General features: G+C 47.1%; 1 protein-coding gene across 3 annotated transcripts in view; it reads right to left on the bottom strand.

The window, feature by feature from the left end:
- OBSL1 (obscurin like cytoskeletal adaptor 1) overlaps positions 1-27504 on the bottom strand; it is an 82250-nt gene that overhangs the window by 16321 nt on the left and 38425 nt on the right. Inside the window, exons 13-20 of one of the 3 annotated variants that reach the window (XM_053283207.1) lie at positions 25192-25470; positions 24269-24541; positions 22900-23175; positions 17262-17537; positions 11274-11549; positions 9825-10100; positions 4781-5056; positions 3440-3715 (exon numbers count right to left, since the gene is read on the bottom strand). In XM_053283207.1, the coding sequence (XP_053139182.1) occupies positions 3440-3715; positions 4781-5056; positions 9825-10100; positions 11274-11549; positions 17262-17537; positions 22900-23175; positions 24269-24541; positions 25192-25470 (2208 nt within the window). The remainder of the gene's footprint in view (positions 1-3439; positions 3716-4780; positions 5057-9824; positions 10101-11273; positions 11550-17261; positions 17538-22899; positions 23176-24268; positions 24542-25191; positions 25471-27504) is intronic. The other 2 variants (XM_053283209.1, XM_053283208.1) reach the window with 2 other exon arrangements.

Below are 27504 nucleotides of genomic sequence, written 5' to 3'. Positions count from 1 at the left end.
TTTATTTATGCCAGTTGCAGAATCTGAGCACAGGGAACTAGCCTTCCTGCCTTACAGTCTTGGCAGAAGTGGGGCTGAACTGTTCCAGTCACACACCATGCCCAAAGCATCTGTTGCTGAACCAAGGGACAGAAAACCTTGTGTGTCGGCAAAGGAGGTATTTTCGCTTCCATGGAGAATGTACAGGCTGCTCCCCAGAGGGGTGGGGGGGGGAATGGTAAGCCTGAAGAGACAAAGCGGCTTTACACTGAATCAGACCATTGTTCCATCTAGCTGATTACTGTCAGTGCTGACTAGCAGCTTCTCTTTAAGCCCTCATACAACCTTTAGGTTGTTCCTAAATGTAAAGGCATCCCTTTAATTGCAGATGCCAGAGATTTAGCTTGGGATGCTTTGCATGCCAAGCACATGTTCGGAGTTGTAGGCCCTCCAAAGCAAAGTCAGCTCTGACCAATATACTGCACAAATCCAGATCTAGGCAGGCGTCCAAAGGAGAGACATGTGCATGTGGAAGACGACTCTGTGCACAGCTGGAGCTTTGTTTGCTACCTTCCCTATCACAGTTCCCTGTGCTCAGCGTAATGTTTTTCTAGAGGCTGTCACTGATGTCTAACCTTGTGTTTCTTTTTAGTCTTTTCAGGAATCATCTTTTTCCTTTTTCTATATAAACACCTTTGAGAACTTGCTGTTGGTTAAAAGCAGAGCAATGACAATAATTAAAACTATGCACTGTCTGCTGGATCAGAACAAATATACTTCTCACTCCTGGGATCAGAACAAATATACTTCTCACATTCTGTTTCCAAGGTTGGGCAGAAACTTTTGGAACCTTACGAACAGAGAGGAAGGTGATGGCCATCCCAGGTTGTTTGTTCCCAAGGATCTGGTAACTGGGAATACAGTGCCTGCATACATGAAAGATCCATTTTCTTATCATGGCTCTTTGACCGTCCCCACTCTATAAAAAATTACTAGCAACTTCTTAAACTGGCCAGAAGTTTGTCTCTTTTATAGCAAGAACACTCAAAGAGATGACAAAAGCTGCAATTATACTGGCAGTTCTCTCATCCTGATCTCTCCCCTTCTCACCACTGTCTCCTAGATGGTACAGCATGCCCCAGTCAGCAAAGCACAGCTGGGAGAACTGGAGTATTGGGGAGACTTTCCTCACGGTGTCAATAAAATGTGACATTTATAAAGAATGTAATCTTCTGGTCAACCGATTTTGTAGTTAGGCAGATTTCTGTTAATGGCCAGGGTGTCTGCATTAACATTTCCTAATGGCTGGGAGATGCACAGAGATGGCTCTGGAGTGTTCTGGAAGGAGCAGCTTCAGAATGTGAGACCTCCTTGCCCCAAAGCTAAAGGGAGAGTGGTCTGGGGTGTGAAGATAAAGAAGCAACAGTTTTGCAGCTTCTAGGAGACAAAAGCCCTATTCAGATATTATGTGGTACAAGTGTACAGATGTCGATACATAGGTTCATGTGTTTGAGTGAATGACTGTACCTGCATTCATTTTAACAGTTGACCTGGGTACAGGTGCCTCAAATGCATGGTGTCAGACTCCCAGGGGAAGAGGTTGGCTACTAGCCCTTCTTGAACTCCAGAATGACTGTAGCACCCTGCAAAAAGTCAGCCTCAGGAACAGCCAGGGGAGGAGGTTAGCTTGTCACCTGAGTCGTCCTCCTCCTAGCTTGCTGCATTCAGCCAGTTCCCTCCTCTGGAGAACTCCTGGCTCCCCTACTCAGAAACAGCTCCTCCTCATCAGCTGACATCTTTAAATACCCCAGTGCAGAGCTGACAGGGCTTAAAGCCTATGTCCTGCCCCCTTCCTGACCTTGCTTCCTGTTTCCTGCCACACCCAACCTAGCTGTCTCCCTAGAGCTGTCTCCCTAGAGCTCTCCCGGCCTTGCCCTCTCAACCCCACTGGGATCAACCAGCCTGGGCCCTTCTCATCCCCACTGCCCCCTAGAGGGAACGGAATCCTCAGAGGAGAGATGCCACGCCCTTCTCCAGACTCCACAGGGCCACCCAAGTGACCAGGTAACATGGCATCCCGACACATGGTACAGATGGGAAGTGTACTGCTGTTCTTGTGTTCAACACAATGTGTGAATAACTGTTTCTGTGTACAGACCTGTATCTGTGTACACTATACACTCGTATGCATCCATAGGTCAACTGGATTGATCTAGCCTCGCAATCACACAAGCGCACTTCCCTCTTCAGACAAGCCCCACTGTAAGCATGAGCAGTGGGGAGAGGTGGTGATTGACAGGGCGGAGCTGGGACTTCCTCCCCATTCACACCACTGTACATGGTTACAGCAGCACGATTTTAAACATCTGAGTGGGCTATTATATTTGAATAGAGCTAGGGAGAGCTGAGAAAAAGAGCGGATTGCTAGAAGTGCCTTATGGAATTCAGGACTTCTTTCTGGGAATCCAATATGAAATAGCAGACTTGCTGCCTGGCAGGAACGCCCACTGTCTGCCTCTGCCTGATGTTCAACTTGTATATTTGTAAATAAACCAAATATTACAATCACAAGACTCTAGTGATCCTTCCTCCACGGGAAGCCATAGGCTGGGTAGTGTTGCCCCTAGAATTTCTTGCCACTTGGAGAAGTGGGGAGCACATGACAATACAAACGGACTCCCTGGAAATACAGGATCCTCCGCTTGGCAAACTCCAAAGAAGCAGGCTCCTTCAGCCCTTGCATACAAGGGAGAATGTCAGCAGACCAGATTGGCTACAGGTGTGGGGGCCCCTCAGCAAGAGAGCCCCTGGTGGGTCCTCCTTCACTCGGCGCTGCTGCTGTCCAGCCAAGCAAGCAGTGATGGTGGTTAGCAGCAGCAGCAATCCCAGACAGAGGCAGAGCGGGCAGGCAGTGGTGGCTGCTGCCCCTAGCTGCCATCCTCAGCTGCTCACTAGGATGCGCAGCAGCAAGGAGCAGCTGCAGCCACTGCCTGCCTTCTACCTCTGTGCAGTGGCTGGAAAGGAATTGTTGCCACTGCCATAAGCTGCAGCGTGGCAGTGAGAGAGTCAGCAAAGGGGGCCCAGTCCTGGGGGAAATACTCATCATTGCCATAAGAGTGGGGACAGGCTGCTCCTCCTCCTCCTCAGTGGTAGTAGCTCAGGAGTCCCAGGCTCTTGGGGCCTCAGCAGCTACCCAAAAATGGCAACCCCTGAAGCCAGCCCTGCCAGTGGGGATGGCTTCTTCCACAGCTGCAACTCTATGGCGGCAGCAGAAGTCGAACCTGACCAAAGTCCCCCTCCAACATGACAGATAAAGGCAGGGCAACCCCCACGGAATCTAGCAACCCCTCCTGATCAGGCCGTATTCCTTTGGTTCAACCCACCCCCACTTGCTGCCCCCTTAAGTGCATTCCACCTCATAGTGGACCACCCCTCCTGCTCCGTCGCACAGACCCCTCACCTTTGACACTAAGTTCGAAATGCAGCTGGTCGTGACGGGAGTGGCAGATGTACTCGCCAGCGTCAGCCTTGCTCACGTTGCTAAGCAGGAGGCTGTGCACCCGGCCCTCTCTGCGCAGCTGGCAGTGGTCGCCTGCCGCCAAGGCGCCTCGGGGTCCTTCCCAGCTCACCACAGCCAGCTCCTTGGAGACGATGGCCGAGAGCACTGCACTGCCCCCCTCCAGCACCAGCACCTTCTCTGGGTGTTCTGGCTTCGGCACAAACAGCACTGGGGCCTCTGGCAAAGAAGAGACACAACAGAAAGAAGGAGAAGGATGGAAGGAAATCTCCGAGGGGGTCTTTCATCCTCACTCCACACCTTACCCATTGGTGTTGCCTCGGTCTCCTTCTCCCTCTGGCCCCTTCCTTCAGTTTGTTTGTTTGAATGGTTGATTGATTTATATACTGCCCTTCCAAAAGTAGCTCAGGGTGGTTTACATTAAAATCAAAAATACATAACAATTAAAACCAAACACCAATTAAAAGCAGATGAAAATGACAATTAGAACTAGATAACATTAAAACTAGATATTGTTAAAAGCCAGGTTTAAAAGATGGGTCTTTAAGGCTCTCCTAAGGCCTCCAAGGAAGACAATCCTCTTCTATCCATGGGGAGCATGTTCCACAATCTAGAGGCGACAACAGAGAAGGCCTGATCCCAGGTCGCCACCAGATGAACCGGTGGCACCCGAAGACAGACCCCTGTCATTTATCACATCTTCCAGGTCTATGTCAGCCCCTCCTGCTTTTAGTCTGTGGAGTTCCTCTCTGCCTCATGCTGAAAGGGAGGAGGAGAAACCCCAAGGACAACATTGGGGGCAGGCCCTTCAGGCTGCGCACACAGAGTCACCCTATGATTCTTAGCACCACACACAGACATGCTCCCCACCCACCCACCCCGCCTCATCATTGTGCTTCACAAAGCCCCACCTCCCCACTCTCCAAGGTCTCTCATCTTATGTCCTCATTGGTTGCAGTCTACCGGGAATGTAAGGAAGATGGATATGAGGAAAAGCTTGGTGCTGGAAGCTCCTGCTGATTCCAATCTCCCCATATGTGGATATGAGGGCATATGAAGCTGCCTTCTGCTGAGTCAGACCACTGCTCCATCTAGCTCAGTACAGTCTACACCGGCTGGTGGAAACACTCTAGAGGTTTAGACAAGGGTCCTTCCCTTCCCACTCTCTGGAGATGTCAGGGCCTGAACTTGGGACCTACTGCATGCCAAGCAGGGGCTCTTCCACTGGGCTATGGCCCCTTTCCTCTCCACTGGAAACCAGTGGAGAGAGTAGGCCCACCTTACCTCGCACACATGTTGTGAAATGCACTTCATCATCTCCAGTCTCACAGCTAAAGATGCCGCTGTCTCCTGGCTCTGCTTGCCTGATGGTGAGGCAGCGCACTGGCCCCTCACTGCTCACAACCACTCGTGGCCCAGGGTAAAGCGGCCGCCTGTTCTTCAACCACTGGACAGAGGCTTTCTCTTGAGAGAGCCGGGCCACCAGTGTCACGGTCTCTCCCTCCTGCACTTCAAGAGGCACCTGGGCATCGTTCTTATTCACAATGCGCACCGGGGGTGCTAAGAGAAAGAGAAAGGGGAGTTGCCCGTCAATGTTTCTGAAGCGGTCAAAAGAGCTTGATTTAAGCTACAACCATGGCTGATACCATTCCGGCTTGAACCGTTTTGCCCCATCACGCTGGTAAAGAACTTGCCTCGTACATATGGCACATTTCCAGACAGCAACATGTGTGACTTCCTTCAATTAGTAGCATTTTGGACACAGCACCACTAATATCAGTAACAGGAAATCCTAGACACGTAGCCAAACTGCAATTGTCTTTCATCACCACCACCACCATCACCACTATGGGTCTACACTGATGGGATGCAGGTGGGGGTGCAATTTGGATTCTCTGCTTCAGGAACTAGAATGTCTTGGGCCATCTATGTACAGAAGTACTTAATTTTCAAGTGGGTGAAAAATTCAGCATGTTTCACCTTTCATTTGAACAATAAAATGCTGTGTTTCCACAATCATGGCGATCCTGGTTAAAGATAGACTAGGATTGCTGAGCCCCACAAACTTGATTGTGAGAATGTAGATTTCCCAGGTAATCCTGGTCAAATTGCCACATTTATCCAGGACAGAGACCCAATAATTGCTGAAGCTCCCATTGAGCTTGAAAAGGAAGAAACAAATAAAAGAATAAATGTTTAATGTGGTTTTAAGTGTCTCCTGTTCTCTGAAATTATTGCTGATTGTTAATTAATCAATTCCTGAAATAGTTTCCTCCCTCAGTACCTTCTTCTTTAATGATTTGGCTACAATCCTATGTAGATTTTCTTGGAAGTAATCCCATTGAACATAGTGGGACTTTGCTTCTGAGTAAATATGCATAGGTTTACTGTTTAGACCACACATTTACTCCTCCCCCCCCCCAAGTAAAATTGCGATTCTTCTCTTTTGACTAGGGCAGTGGTGGGCAAACTTGTCTCTGCCAATTTTGTGGCTGTTTATGATGAGAGTTGTAGTTCAGCAATAGCTGGGGGGCGGTGTGTGTGTGTGTCAAGTTTTCACACCCCTGGACTAGGTGGAGAGAGAATAAGTGATATAATGCTACTACTACTACTCTTATTTTTGCTTCGGCCATCAATAATTATAGGAAATTATGAAAACATTTAGAATCTTTTTGTTTCCTGTCAGAATGGGATGAAAACTGCATGCACAATAGACCCTTATGAGGGCATTATACTACCCAAATTCCAGGCAGTTAGGTGTGGGTGTTTGGGTTTTTTGGTTGTTTTGTTTTTTTGAGGCTTCACTTTTTATCATTTAAATTGTTGCAATCAGAACAGTCAAGCTGGGAACAATATTTAAAACCAACCACCTTTGCTTAGCATACAAACAAATGCTCAGCCCTACCTCAGAACTCATGATTCTCCTCTCCAGCCTCTTTTGGGGAGGAAGTCCCATTTACAGCAGTGAGGCTTACATCTGAGTAAACACGAATGGGGGACAAGCTTTTATTTAAAATAAAAATAAAAATGGGGGAGATTGTATTAGTGATCATACTCACCTTGGTTTTAAAAAGAACTGAATTTAAAAGGTGATTGAAAATAAAAATGCTAATATTAGAATGTCCTTATACAAATCTATGGTGCAGCCACATTTGGAGTACTGCATACATTTCTGGTCACCACATCTTAAGAAGGACATTGTAGAACTGGAAAAGGTGCATAAGAGGGCAACCAGGATGATCAGGGGCCTGGAGCACCTTCCTTATGAGGCAAGGCTACAGCATCTGGGGCTGCAGAAAAGAGGAGACTAAGGGGAGACATGATCGAGGTGTATAAAATTATGCATGGAGTAGAGTGGATAGAGATGAATTTTTCTCCCTCTCACACAACACTAGAAACTTCCCATGAAACTGAAGGCCAGGAAATTTAGGGAAGTAGTTTTTCACACAGCACATAATTAATATATAGAATTCTCTGCCATGGGATGTGGTCATGGCCACTAGCTTGGATGGCTTTAAAAGGGACTTGGACAAATTCATGGAGGACAGGTCTATCAATGGCTACTAGTTGGTGGTTGTAGGCCACCTCCAGCCTCAGAGGCATGATGCCTCAAAATACCAGATGCACGAGAGCATCAACCAGAGAGACGGCATGCCCGTACCTCTTGCCTGTGGGCTTCTCAGAGGCATCTGGTAGACCACTCTGTGAAACAGGATACTGGACTAAATGAGCCTTGGGCCTAATCCAGCAGGTCTGTTCTTATGCAAAGCGCAATAAAAAGAAGTAAAGTGGCAAAGGTCCACTCAGGTGCAGAAGAAATGGGGCATGGTCTTGGGATTTGGAAGCTGTGCCGCTAGCATGATCAAGTTAAAATAACTGAGCAACAAAATGAAATAGGTGGGAACAGGTTCATGGGAACACAGAAAATTTCACACAGGATAGAGTACGGAGGACCGTGTAAAATCCTCCATAACAATTAACGTTCATGATGGAATAAACCACCACCTGAAAGGGCTCTAAGGTTTCATGGTCAGTGGCAGGACTCCATTTATGCACATAGTTCCTTGCCCTCCTCCTAACTTGCAGGTACAAAATAAATTATGCAAAACAAGCAATTCATTTACATAATTAGCACAAGCTGCAAAAGTTCACTGTTCTTTGTGAGGATCTGGATTATCTTGATAAAGAATTTCTATTTATTTATTCTGATTCTAAGCATCACAGGATATACACAGCCCTGCTGGTAAGAGGCTAACTATGCATTATATACAAACATGCTTATTAGCAGTGCCATTCTTTTTTAATGCAGCTTTGGAAAAGGAGAATTTGAAACAGCAGGTGGCAGGGGGTAAAGGTAAAGTTGTGTCCTTGAGTTGGTGTCAACTCCTGGCGACCACAGAGCCATGTGGTTTTCTTTTGGTAGAATACAGGAGGGGTTTACCATTGCCTCCTCCCGTACAGTGTGAGATGATGCCTTTCAGCACCTTCCTATATCGCTGCTGCCCGATATAGGTGTTTCCCATATTCAGCAGGGATTCAAACCAGCAACCTCTTGCTCGCTAGGTAAGTCATTTTCCCACTGCGCCATTAGGTGGGTACCTAACCCTTTTCCTGACTGCAGTTTCTCTGTTCCAAATTCCCGCCACCCTCAAGCTGCTTTTCTCTGTGCATGGTTCAAAGTGCATGTTTGCCTGCATGCCGAACCCCACAAGGGTGAGTTGGACTCAGGACATGGCAGGGAAAGGGTTACACTGCCACGCCCACTATTTCCTTGCTCTCAGTCACTCCCTCCCAAAGCTCTTTTTCTTAAGATGAAAGAGAGCTCAGGGCTCTTTTACATGCATTTGAGTATAATGGGGAGAAGTTAGCCCAGCACCAAGTCTGCAGCACCAGGCCTTCGCAGTAGGGCAAGAGCACTAGCAGCTGTGAGGAGCACCTAACAGCTCCAGGGGGGATCTCCAGCCACTCTACGGGTGTCTCCAGTAGTTGTCTCAGTGCCCTGCACCCCACCCTGCACCTTTGGCTTCCTCCTCTCCTCCCAAAAGGGCACAGTGCCCAGTCCCAGTGGCTGGAAAAGACAGGGTGTCTCCAGTAGTTGTCTCAGTGCCCTGCACCCCACCCTGCACCTTTGGCTTCCTCCTCGCCTCCCAAAAGGGCACAGTGCCCAGTCCCAGTGGCTGGAAAAGACAGGGTGTCTCCAGTAGTTGTCTCAGTGCCCTGCACCCCACCCTGCACCTTTGGCTTCCTCCTCGCCTCCCAAAAGGGCACAGTGCCCAGTCCCAGAGGCTGGAAAAGACACTGCTCATGCTTACTGGCACTTCACCTTCTTGGCAGAGACAACTGGGGTATTTCCCTGCCTCTCCTCAAAACACCTGTCCTGTCCTGCTAGGGCTGGGCCCTGCCAGTTCCCTCCTTTACACTTTTTTTTTTTAAAAAAGAACACTCCAGTCAATACAGCCTCCCTTGCTTTCAGAGCGGGTAGCAATTGTTGGCAGAAAGTGCAGGAGGAGTGGCGCCAGGGAGTTAGCCAGAGTTAAATTTAACCCTCTCACTGGCAGAGTGTGAATCATCGGAGAAGCAGCCTGCTCCGTCTACTGATTGTCTGCCCCACTGCAGTATCCTCAGTCTACGTCTGGGCCTGGAGATGGGAGCAACGCTTCAGCTTTTTGTACTAATCACAAAGGAGTGAGGCTGAGGAAGAGGAAGGAGATACACTCATAGAGCATTTTAAACTGTTCTAAGCACTTCGTAGACGTTATCTCAATAATCAGTTTTAGCGGCTCTGTAAGGTGGTACAGAGGGGAAATGCTGGACTAACAAGCAAAAGGTTGCCGGTTCGAATTGCCGCTAGTACTATATTGGGCCGCAGCAATATAGGAAGATGCTGAAAGGCATCATCTCATACAGCGTGGGAGGAGGCAATGGTAAACCCTTCCTGTATTCTACCAAAAGAAAAACCACAGGGTTCTGTGGGCGTCAGGAGTCGAAATCAACTTGACAGCACACTTTACATTTTTTTTAACTTTGTGGATATTATTGTCATATTGCAAGGGAGAGCCCTAGAGATGTATTCATCTATGTATTTCTCTCCCACCCTTCCAGCATACTGCTGCTTGGAGTGCTTACCATAAAACAATTAATGAGAGGCATTATTGTTTCCCTAAAGCTACATCTTCCACTCACAGCTGAGCGACCAGGGCCTTTTTAATCTCACACTCGTACACATCACCCCAGCTGCGAAGCTTCCCTTCCCTTGAAGAGAGAGTGGGAAACACAGTATTTGACTCTCAACCCTTGCCTGCCAGCCTTTTTTCAGAGGAGGTCTCACCTGCCACTTCTACCATGGCCACCATCTGGTCAGTGCCTGCATCACACACATAGGAGCCGGAGTCTCCTGGTTTGGCTCCAAAGATGGTGAGTTGCCGGTGTGTTCCATGGGCTTCTATGCGGATGCGTTTGCTGGATACTAGCTCCTCTCCATTCCGCAGCCAGCGCACAGCAGCGCTAGGCAAGGACACCTGACAAGCCAACACCAGAGCATCTCCAGCTGCCAAGGAGTGCTGCTCGGGCACCCCTGTGTTCCCCACAATAGAGATGGGAGGTTCTTAGGAAACAGAGAAAGAGAGAAGTGTCACAGTGCAAGGCAGAAACAGGGCTTGTTGGTCTAAAGAAAGGCACCACCTCCACCGCTCAGGTAGTCACAAGCAGTCAAATACAGACACTTGAACAAATGAGACAGAGCAGGAGATGCAAAGGAACACCACATAGTGGGGGGGGGGGGACAAACAAAGACAACATTGTGCTTTGCTGCTCCAAGAAGGAAAGAAGCAACCAGCGTCAGGTCCACCTTACTTCTCCTCTGCTACGAGGCAGCTCTGGGTTCCAGTGGGGTGGGACTCCTTTAAATGGCAGGGCCCCAAAAGCTCAGTGGCCAGTGGTGGATTAACAGAGAGGCAGAATAGGTATTTGCCTACGGTGGCAAAATTTGAGGAGCAGCAAATTTTGCCCCTCCTCAAATTTTGTCACCCTTCTCTGTGGGCAGCGGCTGCTGCAGCAAAAATAGAGTGGGCGAGGAGAAAGCCCCTCTCTTTTACATTATTTTTTTAAAAAGGCAAACCTTTTTTGTTTAAGGTAAAAGGGTGGCAAAAGCCTTTTTGCCTATGGGTGACAAAAAGCTTAATCCACCCCTGTCAGTGGCAACACATTCATATGGGCCCCACTTCAGAGGAAAGGTGAGTTGCTCTGTGAAGCAGAGGGGACAGGCAGGCTGTTTGCTCTGCAGAAGTGAACAACACATGAAATCTTACTGTCTTAAAGCACTGAAGAAATTATAATAATATGAGTTTTACTGTTTCTCCTGTTATAATATGACTAGGAGCTTCCTGAGGTTCTGTTTAACCAAGACACTGAGAATCAGTGAGCAACATGATAACAACAGCAGCTAGAATGGTAGTTGCTGGAAATGGGAAACAAAGGCAAAATCGTTCTGTCGGATGCTGGTACAGGCTATGTAATGAATGTGAATAACTCGACCTTTTACAAATGTATATGGAAGGATGCATTCACATAAAACCCCTCCCCACCTCCCCCACTACTGAACTTAGATTCCTGAAATAGTATTGAACCAATCTGTAAGCTGGGACATGATGCACATTCCATATTATAGACTGGATTCCTTGTATTGACAAAATCGTTTTGGAGTTGGTGTGTTTTTTTTAAAGGCAATTGTTCACAACTGATCTTTTCTCCTCCCTCTCCCATCAGGCCCAGGCCTTACCCTCGACCCTGGTGTAGAAGATGAGGCTGTCATCACCACTGTCACACAGATACTCCCCTGCGTCACAGCGTTCCGCTCCCAGAATCACCAACGAATGGCGGGCCCCATCCTGCTCCAGCCGCACACGGTCCGTGTCCTGCAGTTTCTCCCCGTCCTTGTACCACTTCACCTCCCCTCCAGGGCATGACAGTGTTACTGACAGCACCAGGTCCTCTGAAGCCAGGCAGCAGTGGTGAGTTTGCAGCTCATCACGCCCTACAATCCGCACTGGGGGGTCTGCCAGAACAAACAGGGAAGCCGTTAACGTTCTGCTTTTGCCTCAATAATCATTTTCACCAAAGCTCTCTTAATATGCAAAGCACCAGGCAATCCTGACCATGTCCATCCTAATAACCCCATCACAGAGGAGCCTTCTTTTACACTAAATGTCTCCTAAGTGCTGTGTAGTTTAAGGAGCATTGGAATGAACTGAATTAACTCACACTCTGGGCACCTTGACTCCATGAAGTTAATCAGTGCCATATAATTTGGAGAGATCCCAAGAGACTCAGGGTATGCTTAGCATGTCACATGACCTGTGGATAACTTTCTACTTGAGAGTCTACAGTCAGTCCTAAGACCCCGAAGTAAGCATTACTGAGGCTCACTCACAACATGGAGCACCAAAGGAATATTCAGGCCTGGGCACCGCAAGGAATACAACAGTGATAAATTCACATATTTTAAAAGTGTAAATGATACTGCTTTATATTGTCATCAGCTAGGTGGTTTTGAGCATGCAGAATGTTAAAAGAAGCTTAAGATCAACCAAAGTAAGTTGGAGGTAGACTTAACTATATGTGAAGCAAAGGGCATTTTCACATGTGGATTCTGAGTAGTCTTTGAGCTTCTCTCCTGCTATTGATGCTACTCCTGATCGTTGTTACTGAAAAAGGGAAATCACCCCCACTTGATTATGCATTGGTCAGGCTTCACTTGGAATCCCATGTCCAGTTTTTGGCCCCTTCAGTTTAAGAAAGATGTTGATAAACTGGAATGGGTTCAGAGGAGGGCAACTAAGATGGTGAGAGGTGAGGGGGTCTGGAAAGCATGAGAAATGGTTGAAGTGGCTGGGTATGTTTAGCCTGGAGAAGAGAAGACTGAGGGTAAATATGACAGCTGTCTTCAAATATTTGAAGGGATGTCACAAAGAAGAAGGAGCAGATCTGTTGTCTGTTGCTCCTGAGGGCAGAACTGGGGGCAGACCAATGGGTGGAAATCACAAGGAAGCCAATGTAGGCTAGACATTCGGAGAATGTTCCTTACTGTAAGAGCTGTCCAACCACAGAACAATCTGCCTCGTGCCGTGGTGGGCTCCCTTTTGCTGGAGGTTTTCAAATAGGTGGCTGGACAGCCATCTGCCAAGGATGCTAGAGCAGTTTCCTGCCCTGAGCAAGGGGTCAGGCAGACTGGAAGACCTCCAAGGTCCCTTCCAATCCTAACAGTCTATCATTCTATGAAACTGGAAAAGAGGGGTTTGTATTGTAAAGGAACTTTCTTGCCAAGTAGATTTTACATTCACATTACAAACACAATTGAAGCAAGAGTTGCTTTCAGCAGGTGTGGAAACACTCATTTCCCAGCAGTCTCTTACCTAAGGGACTTAACAGGGCCACACACCTGCTTAGCTTAAGGAATCAGCAGATTCCCCCAGACTGTTCACTGGGCCCCTATGAAAACACTTTTAAAGTTGCTCAGCTGTCTTGAGACTGTGCCCTTTATGGTTCCTTGCCTTCATTGCAGACACTGCAAAAGACAAGTGGCTCCCAACCAAAGCTACTTTTTTTTTTTTTAAGGCTCCAAGTCAAATTCCCGTATCAGACGTGCGTCAGACCACAAGTTTTTTCCCAGTTGTGACCAAAACACTTCTTGTGGGCTGAGCAATCTTTCTCCATCTCAGGTTTTCATTTCAGGAGATGTCCTTCGGGACATCTTACTTGCTTACTTCCTACCTACGCTCCAAAATACAAAAATCAAAGAACATCCTGTCTCCTGGCCTCCGTCTCATATGAATTCTGGATATGAATTCTGAGAACTGTCCGATAATCACTTATGCACTAAAATGAAAACAAATCCACTGCCAAGGCTACACACAGCACTGCCACAAAGGTAGCTCCATCTAGAGGCTAAAACAAGGCAAGGCCATGCAGGTTTTTCCCTGCGATTCTTCCTCTTGGCCTCACTCAGCACATCAACTCACTTTTCATTCTGGTTGTACTCCCATTGTAACACTGGTGTTACTTTCTTCAGCTTCCGCAATGGCCATCCACTCAGTTCCACTTGGAATTAAGTATTTCTGTTCTCCCTATTTTTCACTTCATGCGGGGGCAAGGCGGAAATGTGGCTATCCCTTGCCCTAGTAGCCCTTAAATGTAAAACCCAGTGTGGGAGCCGGCAGTTGATAATCAGTGATGAGAGGAAGGAATTCTTCACATGACTGGCATCGGAGACAGAGTTATCATTATGTGAAGACAGCAATAGTAGCTCTAAACCCTTGCAGCAAAAAGTACTTTTTAAGTACTTCCTGTTGCATTTCCTGTTTTCTAGCTTATTGGAGCCATGTGTGGAAATAGGCTTAAAAGGTTTTTGACACCAGAACCCACATGGAGGTTCTGTCTGAGGAGAAATTAAGTTGGATCCATCCTATTCATGTTTTGTGCACCCCACCTTAGAATGCCAGGTGCATCTATAAAATGGGTCCATTTTAAAAAGCAGAGCAACAGTTTAAATAATAGCTTCTCTGAACCAAACAGCACAGGAAACAAAAACCAATTTTCCACCTCAAAAAAGTGAAGGCAAAGTGCAAGTAAAGAAATTCCCCTGGAAATCCATTAATTGTACACAGTGGTCTCCGCAGGCATTCCAGCTGCTGCCTCAGAAAGATGGCTCAGCTGAGTCTTGAACCAAGGATCCCTCAGGAGAAGCAGCAAATTATCCAAGCAGCCAGGTGGGGGGAGAACAAAGGGGGTCAGCAGCTCAAAGCCACCTTGTGTTACATCACTAGGGAATGGACTCTGCCGATGTTAAACCCTGAATCCTGCCTTTGTGGCATCACCATACAATATTAATGAGTGGTGTTAAGAAGTACACAACTATAAACCCCAAAGGTAAAATTTAATTAGAAAGGGGAACTGGACCCCAGAATATGCTTTAGCAATGTGGCTGCAGCTGCTCCACCTGCTCCAGGTGAGAACAAAACAAGAGTCACTGGGGAGGCCTAAGAAACAGGGCCAAACAACACAATTAACACCACATGCCCAAATCTGCCAACCAAAGTAGCTGATTTTCTTACAACATATCATAAATAACATTCATTTCCTTCCAATCCTATATGAATAAACCCTCTGCATCTTCAATAGGTCACTGGTTATCAGAAAGAAAACTTTCTCTGGAATGGTACACTTGTCGAAGGCTGCTGCTGCCCTCTAATAATATTTCAAAGCAGCAGAACCACAGGGGCTGAACAGAACCAAAAAGTCAGCTAGGCCTCTGCCTCTGCCCTACACAAGCACCAACATCTCCTCCTGCAGATTTAACCTACATCATCAGAAGAGTGCGCCAGAATCAGAACAGAAGGAAAGCTGGGGGTGAGGTTGGGTGTCCTGCTTGAGATTCCCTTCCATCTGCAAATACAGTGACCCTGTGGACTGGGTTATAGGAAATCTCAGGCATATAGGCCATATCAGACCCCTTGCATCTTCCCATCTGCAGTTCTCCAGAAACCCATCTAATGTAGCCAGCTTTCAATATGGTCCCAGCCATATGTCTGTGAGTTTTTTTAAATGTGGTAGTTCTAGAGGGTTTCTTTTGGCAAGTGAACATACCAAGGAAAGCATGAAAGAGTGACCGCTTCCTTCCATTCATTAAGCATCTTCTCTTCTGCCATTGCTCTCTGCATACATTCTAAACAAGCTGATGTGAATGGTGCAGAAAAGGAAAGTGTGTGTGTGTGTGTGTGTGTGTGTGTGTGTGTGTACACGCAGAGCTCACATGACAAAGTATGTGTGTCTGCATGCCTGTGTATGAGACAAAATGCACATATCTTGTGTGGGTAGCAGTTCATGACTCTGTCAGAGTCCACATTTGTGATCTTTGACACTAAGTGTGAAGCCAATTCATACGCTGAGCCTCCCCAGAGAAAATGCTCTCAGCTCCCTTGCACAAACCCTCACTGCACACATAATGTGCATTTATTAGATGCACACTGCAGATGCACACCACTAGAAATGCACATGATGTGTAAGCTGATGAAGATTGCAAGAAAATTTAGCAACCTTCATCAGTTTACACACCATGTGCATTTCTACAGCCTCAGAGAAATGGGAGAAAAAGACAGAAGACATGTTGATGCCTGAGGCAGAAAATATCCAAATAGCATTCCCTATAGTGGGGGGGGGGGGACATAACAACAAACTATTAAGTAACTGGCAGTTTTCTGCTCTTGAATAGTGTCCCAAACTCTGCCACCTGAGGCCTTATGCCTCACTGTGCCTAAAGACAGGGCCATCCTATATAATAAAACCCTAAGGTACCTGCGTCCGTGTCTCTTGCGGGTGTTCTGCGCATGCGTGGCTCGCTGGAACTCTCATGAGATTCTGCGAGAATTCCAATATGCTGCCCGGTAACAGCCGGAACGAAGGCAACAACTGAAACGGAGGACGAGGGAAGAGGAGGACGGGGCTCCCAAAAATGGCAGGGAGGGAGCTGAGGAGGAGGACGGAGGAGGACGGGCGGTGGGCAAAGCCCCGCTGCCCTTTGGAGGGTCAAAGGAAGAGGAGGACGAGGGAAGGGGAGGACGGGGCTCCCGAAAATGGTGGGAAGGGAGCCGAGGAGGAGAACAGAGGGCTGGGACGGAAAAGGGCGGAGGAGGACAGGTGGTGGGCGAAGCCCCGCAGCACAGCGCCTCCGACACTGCCTCGCCACTGCCCGCCGCCGGGCTCAGCACCTGCTCTTTCTTGCGAGCCATCATAAAAGCCACACAGAAGCTGAGCTGCAGCCCGCAAAGGAGACAGGTTCTGGGGTCGAGGTTCGGGCCTGAAGGTGGAGGAGGAAATGGTTTGTACTCCAAGGCCGGTGGGGGTCAGAAGGGGAGAAGCAGGGTGGAGCCCCACATGGCAGGTTGAACCTGGTGGAGACGCGCTCATGGCTCCGGAGACACAGCGCGACTCGGCCCACCCAGTCCCACCTTGCCCTTGAAGAAAGACTGTTCTTGCAAACATTTCTACACAACTCTTCTAGTGCCCGTTAATGTAACGGGCTTCATGTCTACTAGTCTTTAAGAAAGCCCCACAAAAACCTTGGTCTATAGGTGCTTACAAACCTGCAAATGTAGCCCAAGGTTACAGCAATATGTGCAAGCTATCTGTGGACAGTGAGTGATGTGCCCACAGATATAGTTGCAGGAACAAGGAGTACAAGAAAAAAACAGAAACAAAGAAAAGCCATTTCATACTTCTAGGCAGGCAGAGGAGCCAGCAGTCCAGAGCAGCTACATCCAAACTGACAGATCACAAAAAGTCAACATTTAGAGCAAACTCAGATGCCCCCCCTATGACTTTTACTGGTCGGGGGGTGGGGGGGTTGCACTGATCCTGAGGCACAGATTGTCACCAGATAGCAGGCCCAGTTCACTGGAAAACATTACTTTTCTGCCTTTGCTTGCATTGCCAGACCATAGCCTGGCAGGATCTGATACCTACAGCACTGGTTTTGGCGACTGGATAGCCAGTCCTCATCAAGGAGCTCTGGGGCAAATTTTGCTCAAGCAGGGTTTTGCAAGCAGTGCAGTGAACTTGGCTCACAGAGGAGAACAGTTGGGTTAGGCATGGAGCAACATATCAAATCCATCTCAGCAACATTGTCTGAGATGTCCCCCAACTACCACCCACTGACACTCTGATCTCAGCTCCCTTCCCTGGTGCTTCCAGGGTCCCTGAGCGCTGCACTCACCAGACACCTGGACGGTGAAGGTCTTGGTGTCATCCACAGCGTTGCAGACGTATTTCCCAGAATGCTCTGGGCCAGCTGCAGGGATGACTAGACACCGCCGGGCACCCTCTTCCTCCAGGATGAGGCCGCTGTTGGCCTCTAGTGTGACACCGTCCTTAACCCAGTGGACAGGCGCATTCTTATGAGACAGCACACAGGCCAGAGTCACGGTCTCCCCCGTTGAGGCCTTCAGGACAGAGGGAGTCCTGCGGGGCTGCACGATCTTCACGGGGGGCTCTGGAAGGAGAGGGCAAGCAGCCCGAGTTTGAAGCAGCCACAGGCAACACAGTTGTTGCTGGGCCAAGCCCACAATCGTTTGCCAGAAAAGACTCTCTTTGCAAAAGCAGCCTTTGGTCAGCGGAGGAAGGCTTAGAGAGACACAAAATCAATCTTCTCCTTGGGCACCTCATAGTTAGTCCCTTTCCTCCTGAAGCAACAGCCTGAAATGTCCATGAGAACGCAGCCAGGGTTAGCTGCCAACTACAAATATCTTTTCTGTCCTTTCTGGCCAGACAGCCCTCTTGTCCACATTTCTTGCAGAAACTAAACAGGTTATTAAGGTACTTTTAAGCATTCACTATCATTCTCTGTGCCTGTATCTTAAATACAGGGCGCTTTCCAGACTGGACCCTACAGCGAGGTCAAGACGTACCTCGGAAGTGTGCTTCCACACTTCCTGCGTCGTGACACCACAGTCCGTCCCTACACGGATAGCAGGGTACCGTTCACGTTTCCAATGCCTTATTTCGAATTTAATCGCTGCAATATAGAGCTGGGACATCGTAAATGTTGCTGTTTTTTCGGGTTGTTAGTTGCTGTGAGACTGCTCCCCCTGCAGTTTATGTTCTGAATGCAACTTGTCCAAATGCATTTTTGCATTTTGCTGCTGATGAGCAGCTAGACTGAAAAGCGCCCAGGAGATTTTATCTATATTTCTTGCTTTCTTGCTTTCCCATTGAGGTTGATGGAAAAGCAGTTTGGGGGGCATAAATCTGCTGCTGATTGCAGTCTTTGGGAGCTGCATTTTGTTTAAGAACTTTGCAGGGAAACCCCATGCAGCTGAGTGCTTGGCCATGCTTTTTCAAATTTTTGTTATGTCCAAGGTTAACGCTTCTTTGCCATACCTCCGTTAATACACTCAGGGAGTGTATAAAGAAATAAAAGAAGAAAATAACACTAGCAGTTTACATTTATTCTTCTCATGTCCAGAACTCTACTCATTCTATAGGAATGGTCAGATCCAAATAGATGCTTCAGCTCTCCTAGGTGTAGCTATGGTAGCAATGAACTTATTTAAAGAATACTGGTGGCTCCCAAGCAACCATGGATATTCTCTGCTGCTTTCTTAGGCACACTTTGCAAAGCACTGGGAATTCCAACACTATGCTAAGCCAGGGCTTTAGCCAGCAAAAGCTCATGGACTGCATTGTGAACATTGGTTGGTCCTAATAAAATATATTGTTTTAACTATTATATTATTGATAAAATATAAATGTTTTAACTTTTCTGTTGTTGTTTTAACTTTTCTGTTGTAAACCGCCCAGAGACATGAGTTTGGGCGGTATAGAAATATGTTAATTTTTTTTAAAAAACAACCCTGACCACGTGCATTTTGGTCAGTGGGGATTCCTTAATCACTGCTAGCAATATAAAGGCCAATGCTAAAACTATGTGATCTCACAGAAAACATATACATGCATGTATTTGATGATAAAACACTTTTTTGCATTTGAATTGTGTCAAGGTTTGTTTACATAATAAAGCCCTATTCACATGTTATGTTAAAATGCATGTGCAATCTATATACAGCATACACATGTACAGATCTGTATGCACAAGCAGTTATTCACAGATTATGTTCAGCACATGTTAGTACACTTTGTATTTGTCTCCTGAATGTGAGGGGGTCTCTACCCCCCAGGATCAGTTTTTAAATGAACACATGTACAATCATTCACACAAAAACAGGTACATGTGTTCAGACTCCTGAACAAAACATACAACATAACGTCTGAATAGGGGTATCCGTGCTAACTGGGCAAAGAGGCACCTTTTACCGTGGTGATTCTCTTCATTTAGCGGGGGGGCGTGACTGGCCCTATCCACCCCCAGCACAGTACCTCCAGTGACTGCTGCTGGTGTCTATCTTGTGGGGTTTTTAAAGAATGTGAGCCCTTTGGGGACAGGGAGCCATCTTATTTATTTATTATTTCTCTCTGTAAACCGCCCTGAGCCATTTTTGGAAGGGTAGTATAGAAACTGAATTATTATTATTATTATTATTAATAATAATAATAATAATAATAATAATAAAAAGAAGAAGAAGAAGAAGAAGAAGAAAGAAAAGAAAAAAAGAAGAGAAGAAAGAAAAACAAGTCAAAATAATCGACATAGCAATACCAGGGGATAGCAGAATAGAAGAAAAAGAAATAGAAAAAATCACCTAATACAAAGATCTACAAATGGAAATTGAAAGGCTGTGGCAGAAAAAGACCAAAATAATCCCAGTGGTAATTGGCGCCCTGGGTGCAGTTCCAAAAGACCTTGAAGAGCACCTCAACACCATAGGGGCCACAGAAATCACCATCAGCCAATTACAAAAAACAGCTTTACTGGGAACAGCCTATATTCTGCGATGATATCTATAACAACTGACAATAAAATTCAGCCATCCCAGGTCCTTGGGAGGGACTCGATGTCTGGATAAAACAAACCAGTCAATAACACCTGTCTGACTGTGTAAACAAGAAATAATAAACAGTTATATCTGGTGTATTGTGTGGCAGATGTTTGTCTGTCTGTAGTTGGAAAAATATTATGGGACTTCCAACTACAAACAGACAAACATCTGCCACACAATACACCAGATATAACTGTAGTCGAAAAGAAAGAAAAACAAGTTAAAATAATTGACATAGCAATACTAGGGGTTAGCAGAATAGAAGAAAAAGAAATAGAAAAAATCACCAAATACAAAGATCTACAGATTGAAATTGAAAGGCTGTGGCAGAAAAAGACCAAAATAATCCCAGTAGTAATTGGCGCCCTGGGTGCAGTTCCAAAAGACCTTGAAGAGCACCTCAACACCATAGGGGCCACAGAAATCACCATCAGCCAATTACAAAAAGCAGCTTTACTGGGAACAGCCTATATTCTGCAACGATACCTATAACAACAACAACATTGACAATAAAATTCAGCCATCCCAGGTCCTTGGGAAGGACTCGATGTCTGGATAAAACAAACCAGTCAATAACACCTGTCTGACTGTGTAAACAATAATAATAAATACTGTTTACTACAAATTAATACTCAGCCAGTGTGGATATAGCCACATTATACTTGCAGCATCTAGACTGAAAACATCTGGGAATCAGTGTAGGTGTTGCCAAATAGTACATTTTGAAGAGGGACACATGTGTCTGCCAAAACAGAGGCAGACCAAAATTTGTGTAGGGCTAGATATTCAAATTTATTTTGTCAATGGCTGTCAGGCTTGCAGTGTGTGCGTTCTCACACCTCTTCCACTTTGTCTATTCCACCTGACACAAAAGGTGATCATCAAGGCCAGTGGCAGGGATCAGCATAACTGAGCATCGGCTGAGGCCCACAGCTCAGCTAAGGGTTCATTGCCAACCACCAATCCCTCAGGCCCCCTCCCCCTCCATGCTGTCTGTTCTCTCCTACTTTGTGAGCACTGACAAAAGCGAGGAGAAGGAGAAGCAGCCTCCACTCACTTTGCCCTCTCCTTTTGGGCAGTAGTGTCGATTGGCTCCAGAGGGAGAGAGAGCAAGCGAATGGGCAGCGGTAGACGGTGGGGAGGAAACAGGCCCTCTCAACCTATCTTGCCTGAGGGCCCACCAAAACTTGGAGTTGGCGCTGATGATCATGCATCGAAATGAGCACACTGTCACGGGCTTTGTTTGTCTTTTTCATTAATATTCCTTGTGCCCTTGCAGAAATGTGCAGCACAGGCTTGCACATGTGCATTGCCTCGGTATGAGAGGAATGCACGGTTATGCTTTACTCCCTGAATCTTAATTTTATTTGTTTTTGTTTCATAAAGCAAGTTACAGCTGAGCAAAATTAATGCTCATGCATTCCTTTGAGACAAGAAACACTGGCTCACAAAGCTCAGGAACATCCTTCTGCATACACCCAGTGCTTTGTTTTTAATTCAGCAACATCTGAACTAGTAGATAGGTACAAAAGCAATGCATAGCATGCAAACCTGCACCGTGCCATTAAGAACTGCAGCAAGCAGCAAGGTAGACAGGTCAAAGTAGACATAACTAAATACAGTAGAGAGTTTTCTTACTCTTTTTTGTAGCATCTAATACACACTATGCTTTTCATGTCCCTACATGCACCTCACATCATTGGCTGATATGGGGCAGAGGTGGAAAAATGCACAGCACAATGACATCTCACCACACCCCGGCCAACATCCAGACTAAGAGTTGCACCTGGAGAACACGTTTTGAGGGGAAGGGAGGGTTGTTTTTTTCCAGAGGGAAAGGGAAATCACCAAAAATCACTCTCCACCCCTCCATGTGCGCAAAGAAGTGTTACCCATGCTAAACTCCTGGTTTGCATATAGGCCACTATTTGTATTAGACATTACAAGAAAGAAAATCAAGAGACACGGAATGGTGGCAGCTCCAGTTTGGCCCTGTTACTGATTCAATTCCTATAGGTTTCATGGGGAAATACTTTTTAAAAGTCTTTAAAGACGTCGTTCACATGACTGGGCATGCAATGGGGGGCAGGGGGAAGGCTTTGCTACACTCACCTTCCCCTCAGACTATGAGCAAAATGTTGCTGGGAGCGCCATCCGCACTCCCAGATGATGCATTTTCGGAGAGCTGGGGTGACGTGTCCTGGCCTCTGGGTATCCCACAATGCACTGTGCGCTGAGTGCAGTGCATTGGGGGATTCCCCCAGGAGACGGACACTCTAGGTGCCTGTCTCTGTGAACAGCTGAGCTGGAAGCAGCCTGAGCAGGAAGCCTGGGTGAAATGAGCGCTTGCTCCCTGAACCTAAGCTAGCAGCTGGGCTAAGATGCCAGGCTAGGTGGCACTGCCCCACCAGGACTGGGCCCAATCCCGGCAGTTCTCATGTGTGGCCTAACCCAGGCTGGGCTTCGCTAGCCTGGGTTAGACTGCGTGTGAGAACAGCCTCACATTTTTTCACCCAAGCTTTTTAACTAGGCTATGGTTTTAAAATTTGTTTTAAGGTTTTTATTTCTGTTTTAACTTGTTTTATGTTGTTGTACAGCACCCAGAGACAAAAGTTTGAGGTGGTGTACAAATACGATAAATAAATATCACATAAATAAAGTGAGTTCTTATATCAGAATGGCTTATGGAACTGCTTCTTAAGTCCTACAAAAATCCTCATATATGAATATAAACCCAGATTCAAGACTGGGACTAGATGAAGAATGGCTGCATTGACAAATCAACTGGTTCGAACTAGGTCTGTGCTGTGTAGGGACTGATAGTTTCAGAAATTAAGTCTTGGATTAGGTTAGAGTTGGTGCTGGGTTAGGCTTTGGGGCTTTATTTCAGAACTTCAGATTCAGGACCAGAGCGCTCACCTGAAACTCTGACATCAAAGGAGACAGACTCATCCTTTGTCTCACAGATGTATTCACCAGCATCCTCCGCACTTGCCTGCAGGACAACGAGGCGGCGCTCAGCACCCTCCGATTGCAGCAGGAGGTTGTGTGTCTCATCCACTTCCAGACCATCCTTGAACCAGCGCACAGGGGCGTCGAGTACAGACACCTCACAGCTCAGCTCCAGCTGCTCAAGCACCCATACCTCCTTCTCCAGGGAACGCTCAGCTGGGTGCAAAATCCGCACTGGAGGCTCTGTCAGACAGGCAGAGGACAGGAATGTGAGTGATCACCTCCCTTCCCATGCCTTAGAACCAAACTACATGTCACATGCAAAGATGTGTATTTAGATCATGTCAGCTGCTGTTTCCAAGGAAAAGCAAGCTTGGAAGGGGGCAATTTTCATTAGAGATGCAGTTGGGGGAGGACTAGATACTGTAGATAGACAGAAGGGTCTCTCTGCCATGGCTTTCGCAGGCAACAGAAGAGTCTTTTGAAGGGTCAGATGTTATTTAAAATCCAGATGGTTGCTTCTTCTAGGGAAAATCAGCTTCAGGAGAGGATTGTTGTAATGTATGTATGTATGTATGTATGTAGCACATGTTTATACTGCCCCAAACTCACGTCTCCAGGTGGTTTACAGAATAAAATTTTCAGAAGAAAAGGATGCCTATGCTTCCTCACCTTCAGCATTTCTGCTTCAACTCTGCCCGCAACCACTTTCTCTTTGCAGGATTCCATTCTGGGTGCATCTTTGCAAGGGTAAACATGTATCTAGTACCCTGTTGGGGAGTGACTGATTGAATGTCCATGAGGCTATTCTCAAGCACAATGGGCTAAGGGAGCCCAACCCAGTTTCCACCGCATGTGTGAATAGCTGGGAGCCACATGGCTCCCAGTAGCAAGCCCGCTTAATTCCCCCTTCCCTTAAATGAGGTTAGCGGAGCACGCACTCCACTAACCCCATTTCTCCAATCGTGTGTTGCTGTTGCGCAACTCTGCACCGCAGCAACTCACAAGGAGACCCCCGACCGGGAGGCTACAACAAGCCTCCTGGCATCGGGGGGGGGGCTCCCCAGAATGCCCCGCGCACTTGTGCGGGGGATTCTGGGACTTCCGGGGACCAGGAGGCCACCGATATTCACTGCCCAACTGGCTCTATGAGCTCTGGTAATTGAGCTCCCGGTAACCGAGCTCATCTGCGGGGAGAGCAGGTCAAGCCCGCTCTCCCTGCGGAACCCTCTTGGGCGTGTGGAGAGCCTTCATATCTACAAATCAAGGGGGAGACAGAATATTAACTGGGACACAAAATCTGCCCAATGGGGCCAAATCTTGGAGTGTCACCCACCTGTGATAGTTACATTGAAGAAGACAGAGTCGCTGCCAGTGTCGCACACAAACTCCCCTGTGTCCTGGGCCTGAGCTGTCGCTATGACCAGGCAGTGATGGGGCCCGTTGCTCTCCAGGCAGAAGCCATGGTTCTCCTCCACCTTCTCTCCATCCTTGTACCAGCAAACAAGGGCATCAGAGCTAGACAGCTCACAGGTCAGCACCACACGCTGGGAGACCTGATAGACATGGGCTGACTCTGCGTTGGAGTTCACAACTCGAACAGGCACCTCTGCAGTGAGAAATGCCATGAAAGCATGGAGCATACGGACAGTGTGTCATTTCTAACATGAGCCACATGGGGAACAGGGGGTTCTGTGCTGTGAAATTCGCTAGCTCTGGCTAGAGAAGGGGAGGGTGACTGGAACATATATGCCAGGGATAGGCAACCTTTGGCACTCCAGCTGTTGTTGAACTACAACTCCCATCATCCTCAACCACAATTTACTATGGCTGGAGATGATGGGAGTTGTAGTTCAACAACAGCTGGAGTGTCAAAGCTTCCCTGCCACTAACCTTTGTGCTTCTGGGAGTGGGATAATACGTGTGGGAAGCAAAGATCCTGTTCCTTTGTGGGATGTCTTGGCAGAGCAGATCAGTGCTTCTGAGACTGTTAAGCTGGGTTAGTTGGTGTGGCCCCTAGAGTTCAATTACAAGAAAATGGTGAAGGGTTCCTGGCAGAAAATAAGGCTAGGCAGAGGGAGAGCTGGTCTCAAGCAGATAATTTTGGTCCATGTCCTAGGAAGGCGGTAATGAAAAGGCTTGGGCTGCTATTCTATACCATTCTGAGATGGTATCTCTGGGCTCCAGAGCTTCTCAGAGCAGCCAGGAGCAACCTGGGCCTCATCTTATGCACACCTCCATCCCTTTGCCTCAACTCACCATCCACAGTCACTGTGAAGTCTATGGCTTCGTCAGCTGTCTCACATGTGTACAGCCCAGAGTCCAAAGGGCAGGATGAATAGATCAACAGTCTCCGAATGCAGCCCTCTGACTGGACAGTGAGGTGATCGCTATCCAAAGGCACAGGATCTCCATCCTTGAGCCACTGGATGGGGGCATCAGAGGTGGAAACCCTGCCCTCCAGGAGGAGAGGCATCCCAGCCAGGATTGTCTGCAGGCACTGGGCCTCTGACACTGGAGTGATGTGCACCTTTGGAGCTGGAGAGAGAAAGTATGAAAGGGTGAAGCACCTTTGACCTTGTGCGGCCAAGTGAAGTCGGGCACATTGCCTCAAGTTGGTTTACAGGAAATCAGTGCTATGGGACAAAACACCCTCCCTTTGTTATTAACAATTTAACATATGAATGTAAGAACAACCTGTTGAATCAGGCCCAAGACCCAAATAGTCCAGCATCCTGGCTGGCCATCAGTTTCATGGGATGACCCCTGGTTCTTGTGTTGTGAGAGAAAACCTTCCCTGTACAATACAGATACACAGAAAACCTTTGGTTTCTAGCAAGAGAGGTGCCAGGGATCAAGACTACCATGTCCTCTGGCATGCAAATTCCAAATGGTGAACACCTGTTGTGGTTACTTAGGAGTGAAGAAAACACACTTTGCACATGTTTAGAGGCTTACTGTTTTTCTAGTACTGCTTCTCCAATTTCAGAATTGATTCTTGACTATGAACCATTCCAGGACTGCACAAATGCAGCCCTCCAGCTGGTGTTGGACTAGAACTCCCATCATCCCCAGCCACAGTGGCCAATAGTCAGGGATGATGAGAGTTTAGTCCAACATCTGCAGGAGGGCCAAAACTGTGCAGCCCTGTATTATTCAATAGTGAGCCTTCCAAAGGGTTCAATCCTCATGCGGTTCAGTTTGCACTTCCTGTTTCCAGCTGTAATACACCCATTTGGATTACTAGCAATTTTAGGCAAATAAGGCACTGTTCCATAGAGATGTGGGGACAGAGTAATTCCTCCACCTGTTTAGGTTACCCAAATGCTGGCTTTCAAATGAGAACAGGAAGTGAGGGCTGTGTGTTTTGCTTGCTTCTCCCACCCCCCATTTTAATGAGCTCAAACTTCTGCCAGAGGTGCAGTGGAGTGAGATGTCTCTCAAGTTACAACTTTGTAGTGTTGAACCAAGAGTTTTCACTGAATTATGTCTTGGAAATGAGCCAGAGCTGAACTCCAGTTCTCTCATGAGGCGCTTATTGAAGTAGCCATGAATCCGACAGACAACAAAGAAGTTTAAATTAACTTTACTGAGAAGCTAAAATGAAAGCACAATATGTAATTGAATAGGTATTGAATGAAGAATTGACATTCAGAGGGGGCAGCAGAAGGTAATTCAATTTAGAAACAGCTATAGTAACTTTTAGGTGAATTGCAATTCTCTTCCCTGACTTGATTGCCCATTGGGAAAGGGTTTGCTTTTGTCATTATTTTAGATTTTGCTTTTATTGTTTATTATAACTATTCATTGTTTACCACATATATTAATTATATATATATATAATATATGGGGGTGTATTGTGTATATAATAATGTTGAAAACTGTGAAGAATTGCAGAGAGTATTTGTGGGGTGGAGTGGGGGCTTGGAAGAAAAAGACGTCATCAGTCCTTTTCATGTTTCCAGAGCCCCTTCCAATAGGTTTGGAGCAGGACAGGCCCCATAGGGAACCCTAAAGGTGCCTGGAAAACACAGTGAGGCGAGTCTCACGATCAGTGAGACCTGCCTTAAGAGGGTTTGCAGGGACCCCGCAAATGATCACAATTGCAGCCCTGGGCAGCCGGATCAGCTGCCCACACAACTGCTGGCTCCATCATGGAGCCAGTGGGGACTGCAGGGGCCCTCCTGCAGATGTTTAACTACAATTCCCATAATTCCTGACTATTGGCTACTGTGGCTGGGGATGATGGGAGCTATAGTCCAAAAACATCCAGAGGGCCGAAGTTGTGGAGCCCTGCTTTAAAAGATAAGAAAGACTTCCCTTACACAGCTTGAAGGGCCCAGCAGGTGGAGAGAATTTGCCCTTGGGGGATGTACACTTCTGTGCTGGCTTTGGGGGCTGAAAAAGTGGGGAAACTCCAACTTCCTGCTTCAGTCTGATGCCATTATGTAGGCTTAAGCACCCTGAGTCAAAGGATGCACATAGCTTGCTGAGTTCATCCTCTAAACACAAGACAAGTCCTCTCCCTGTGGAAGTTTAGTACTGGAAGAGAAGCAGCAAGTTAACACACAC

Source organism: Hemicordylus capensis, chromosome 1 (genome assembly GCF_027244095.1).
Source record: "Hemicordylus capensis ecotype Gifberg chromosome 1, rHemCap1.1.pri, whole genome shotgun sequence".
Taxonomy (NCBI): Eukaryota; Metazoa; Chordata; class Lepidosauria; order Squamata; family Cordylidae; genus Hemicordylus; species Hemicordylus capensis.
This window is presented reverse-complemented; position numbering and strand designations above follow the sequence as displayed.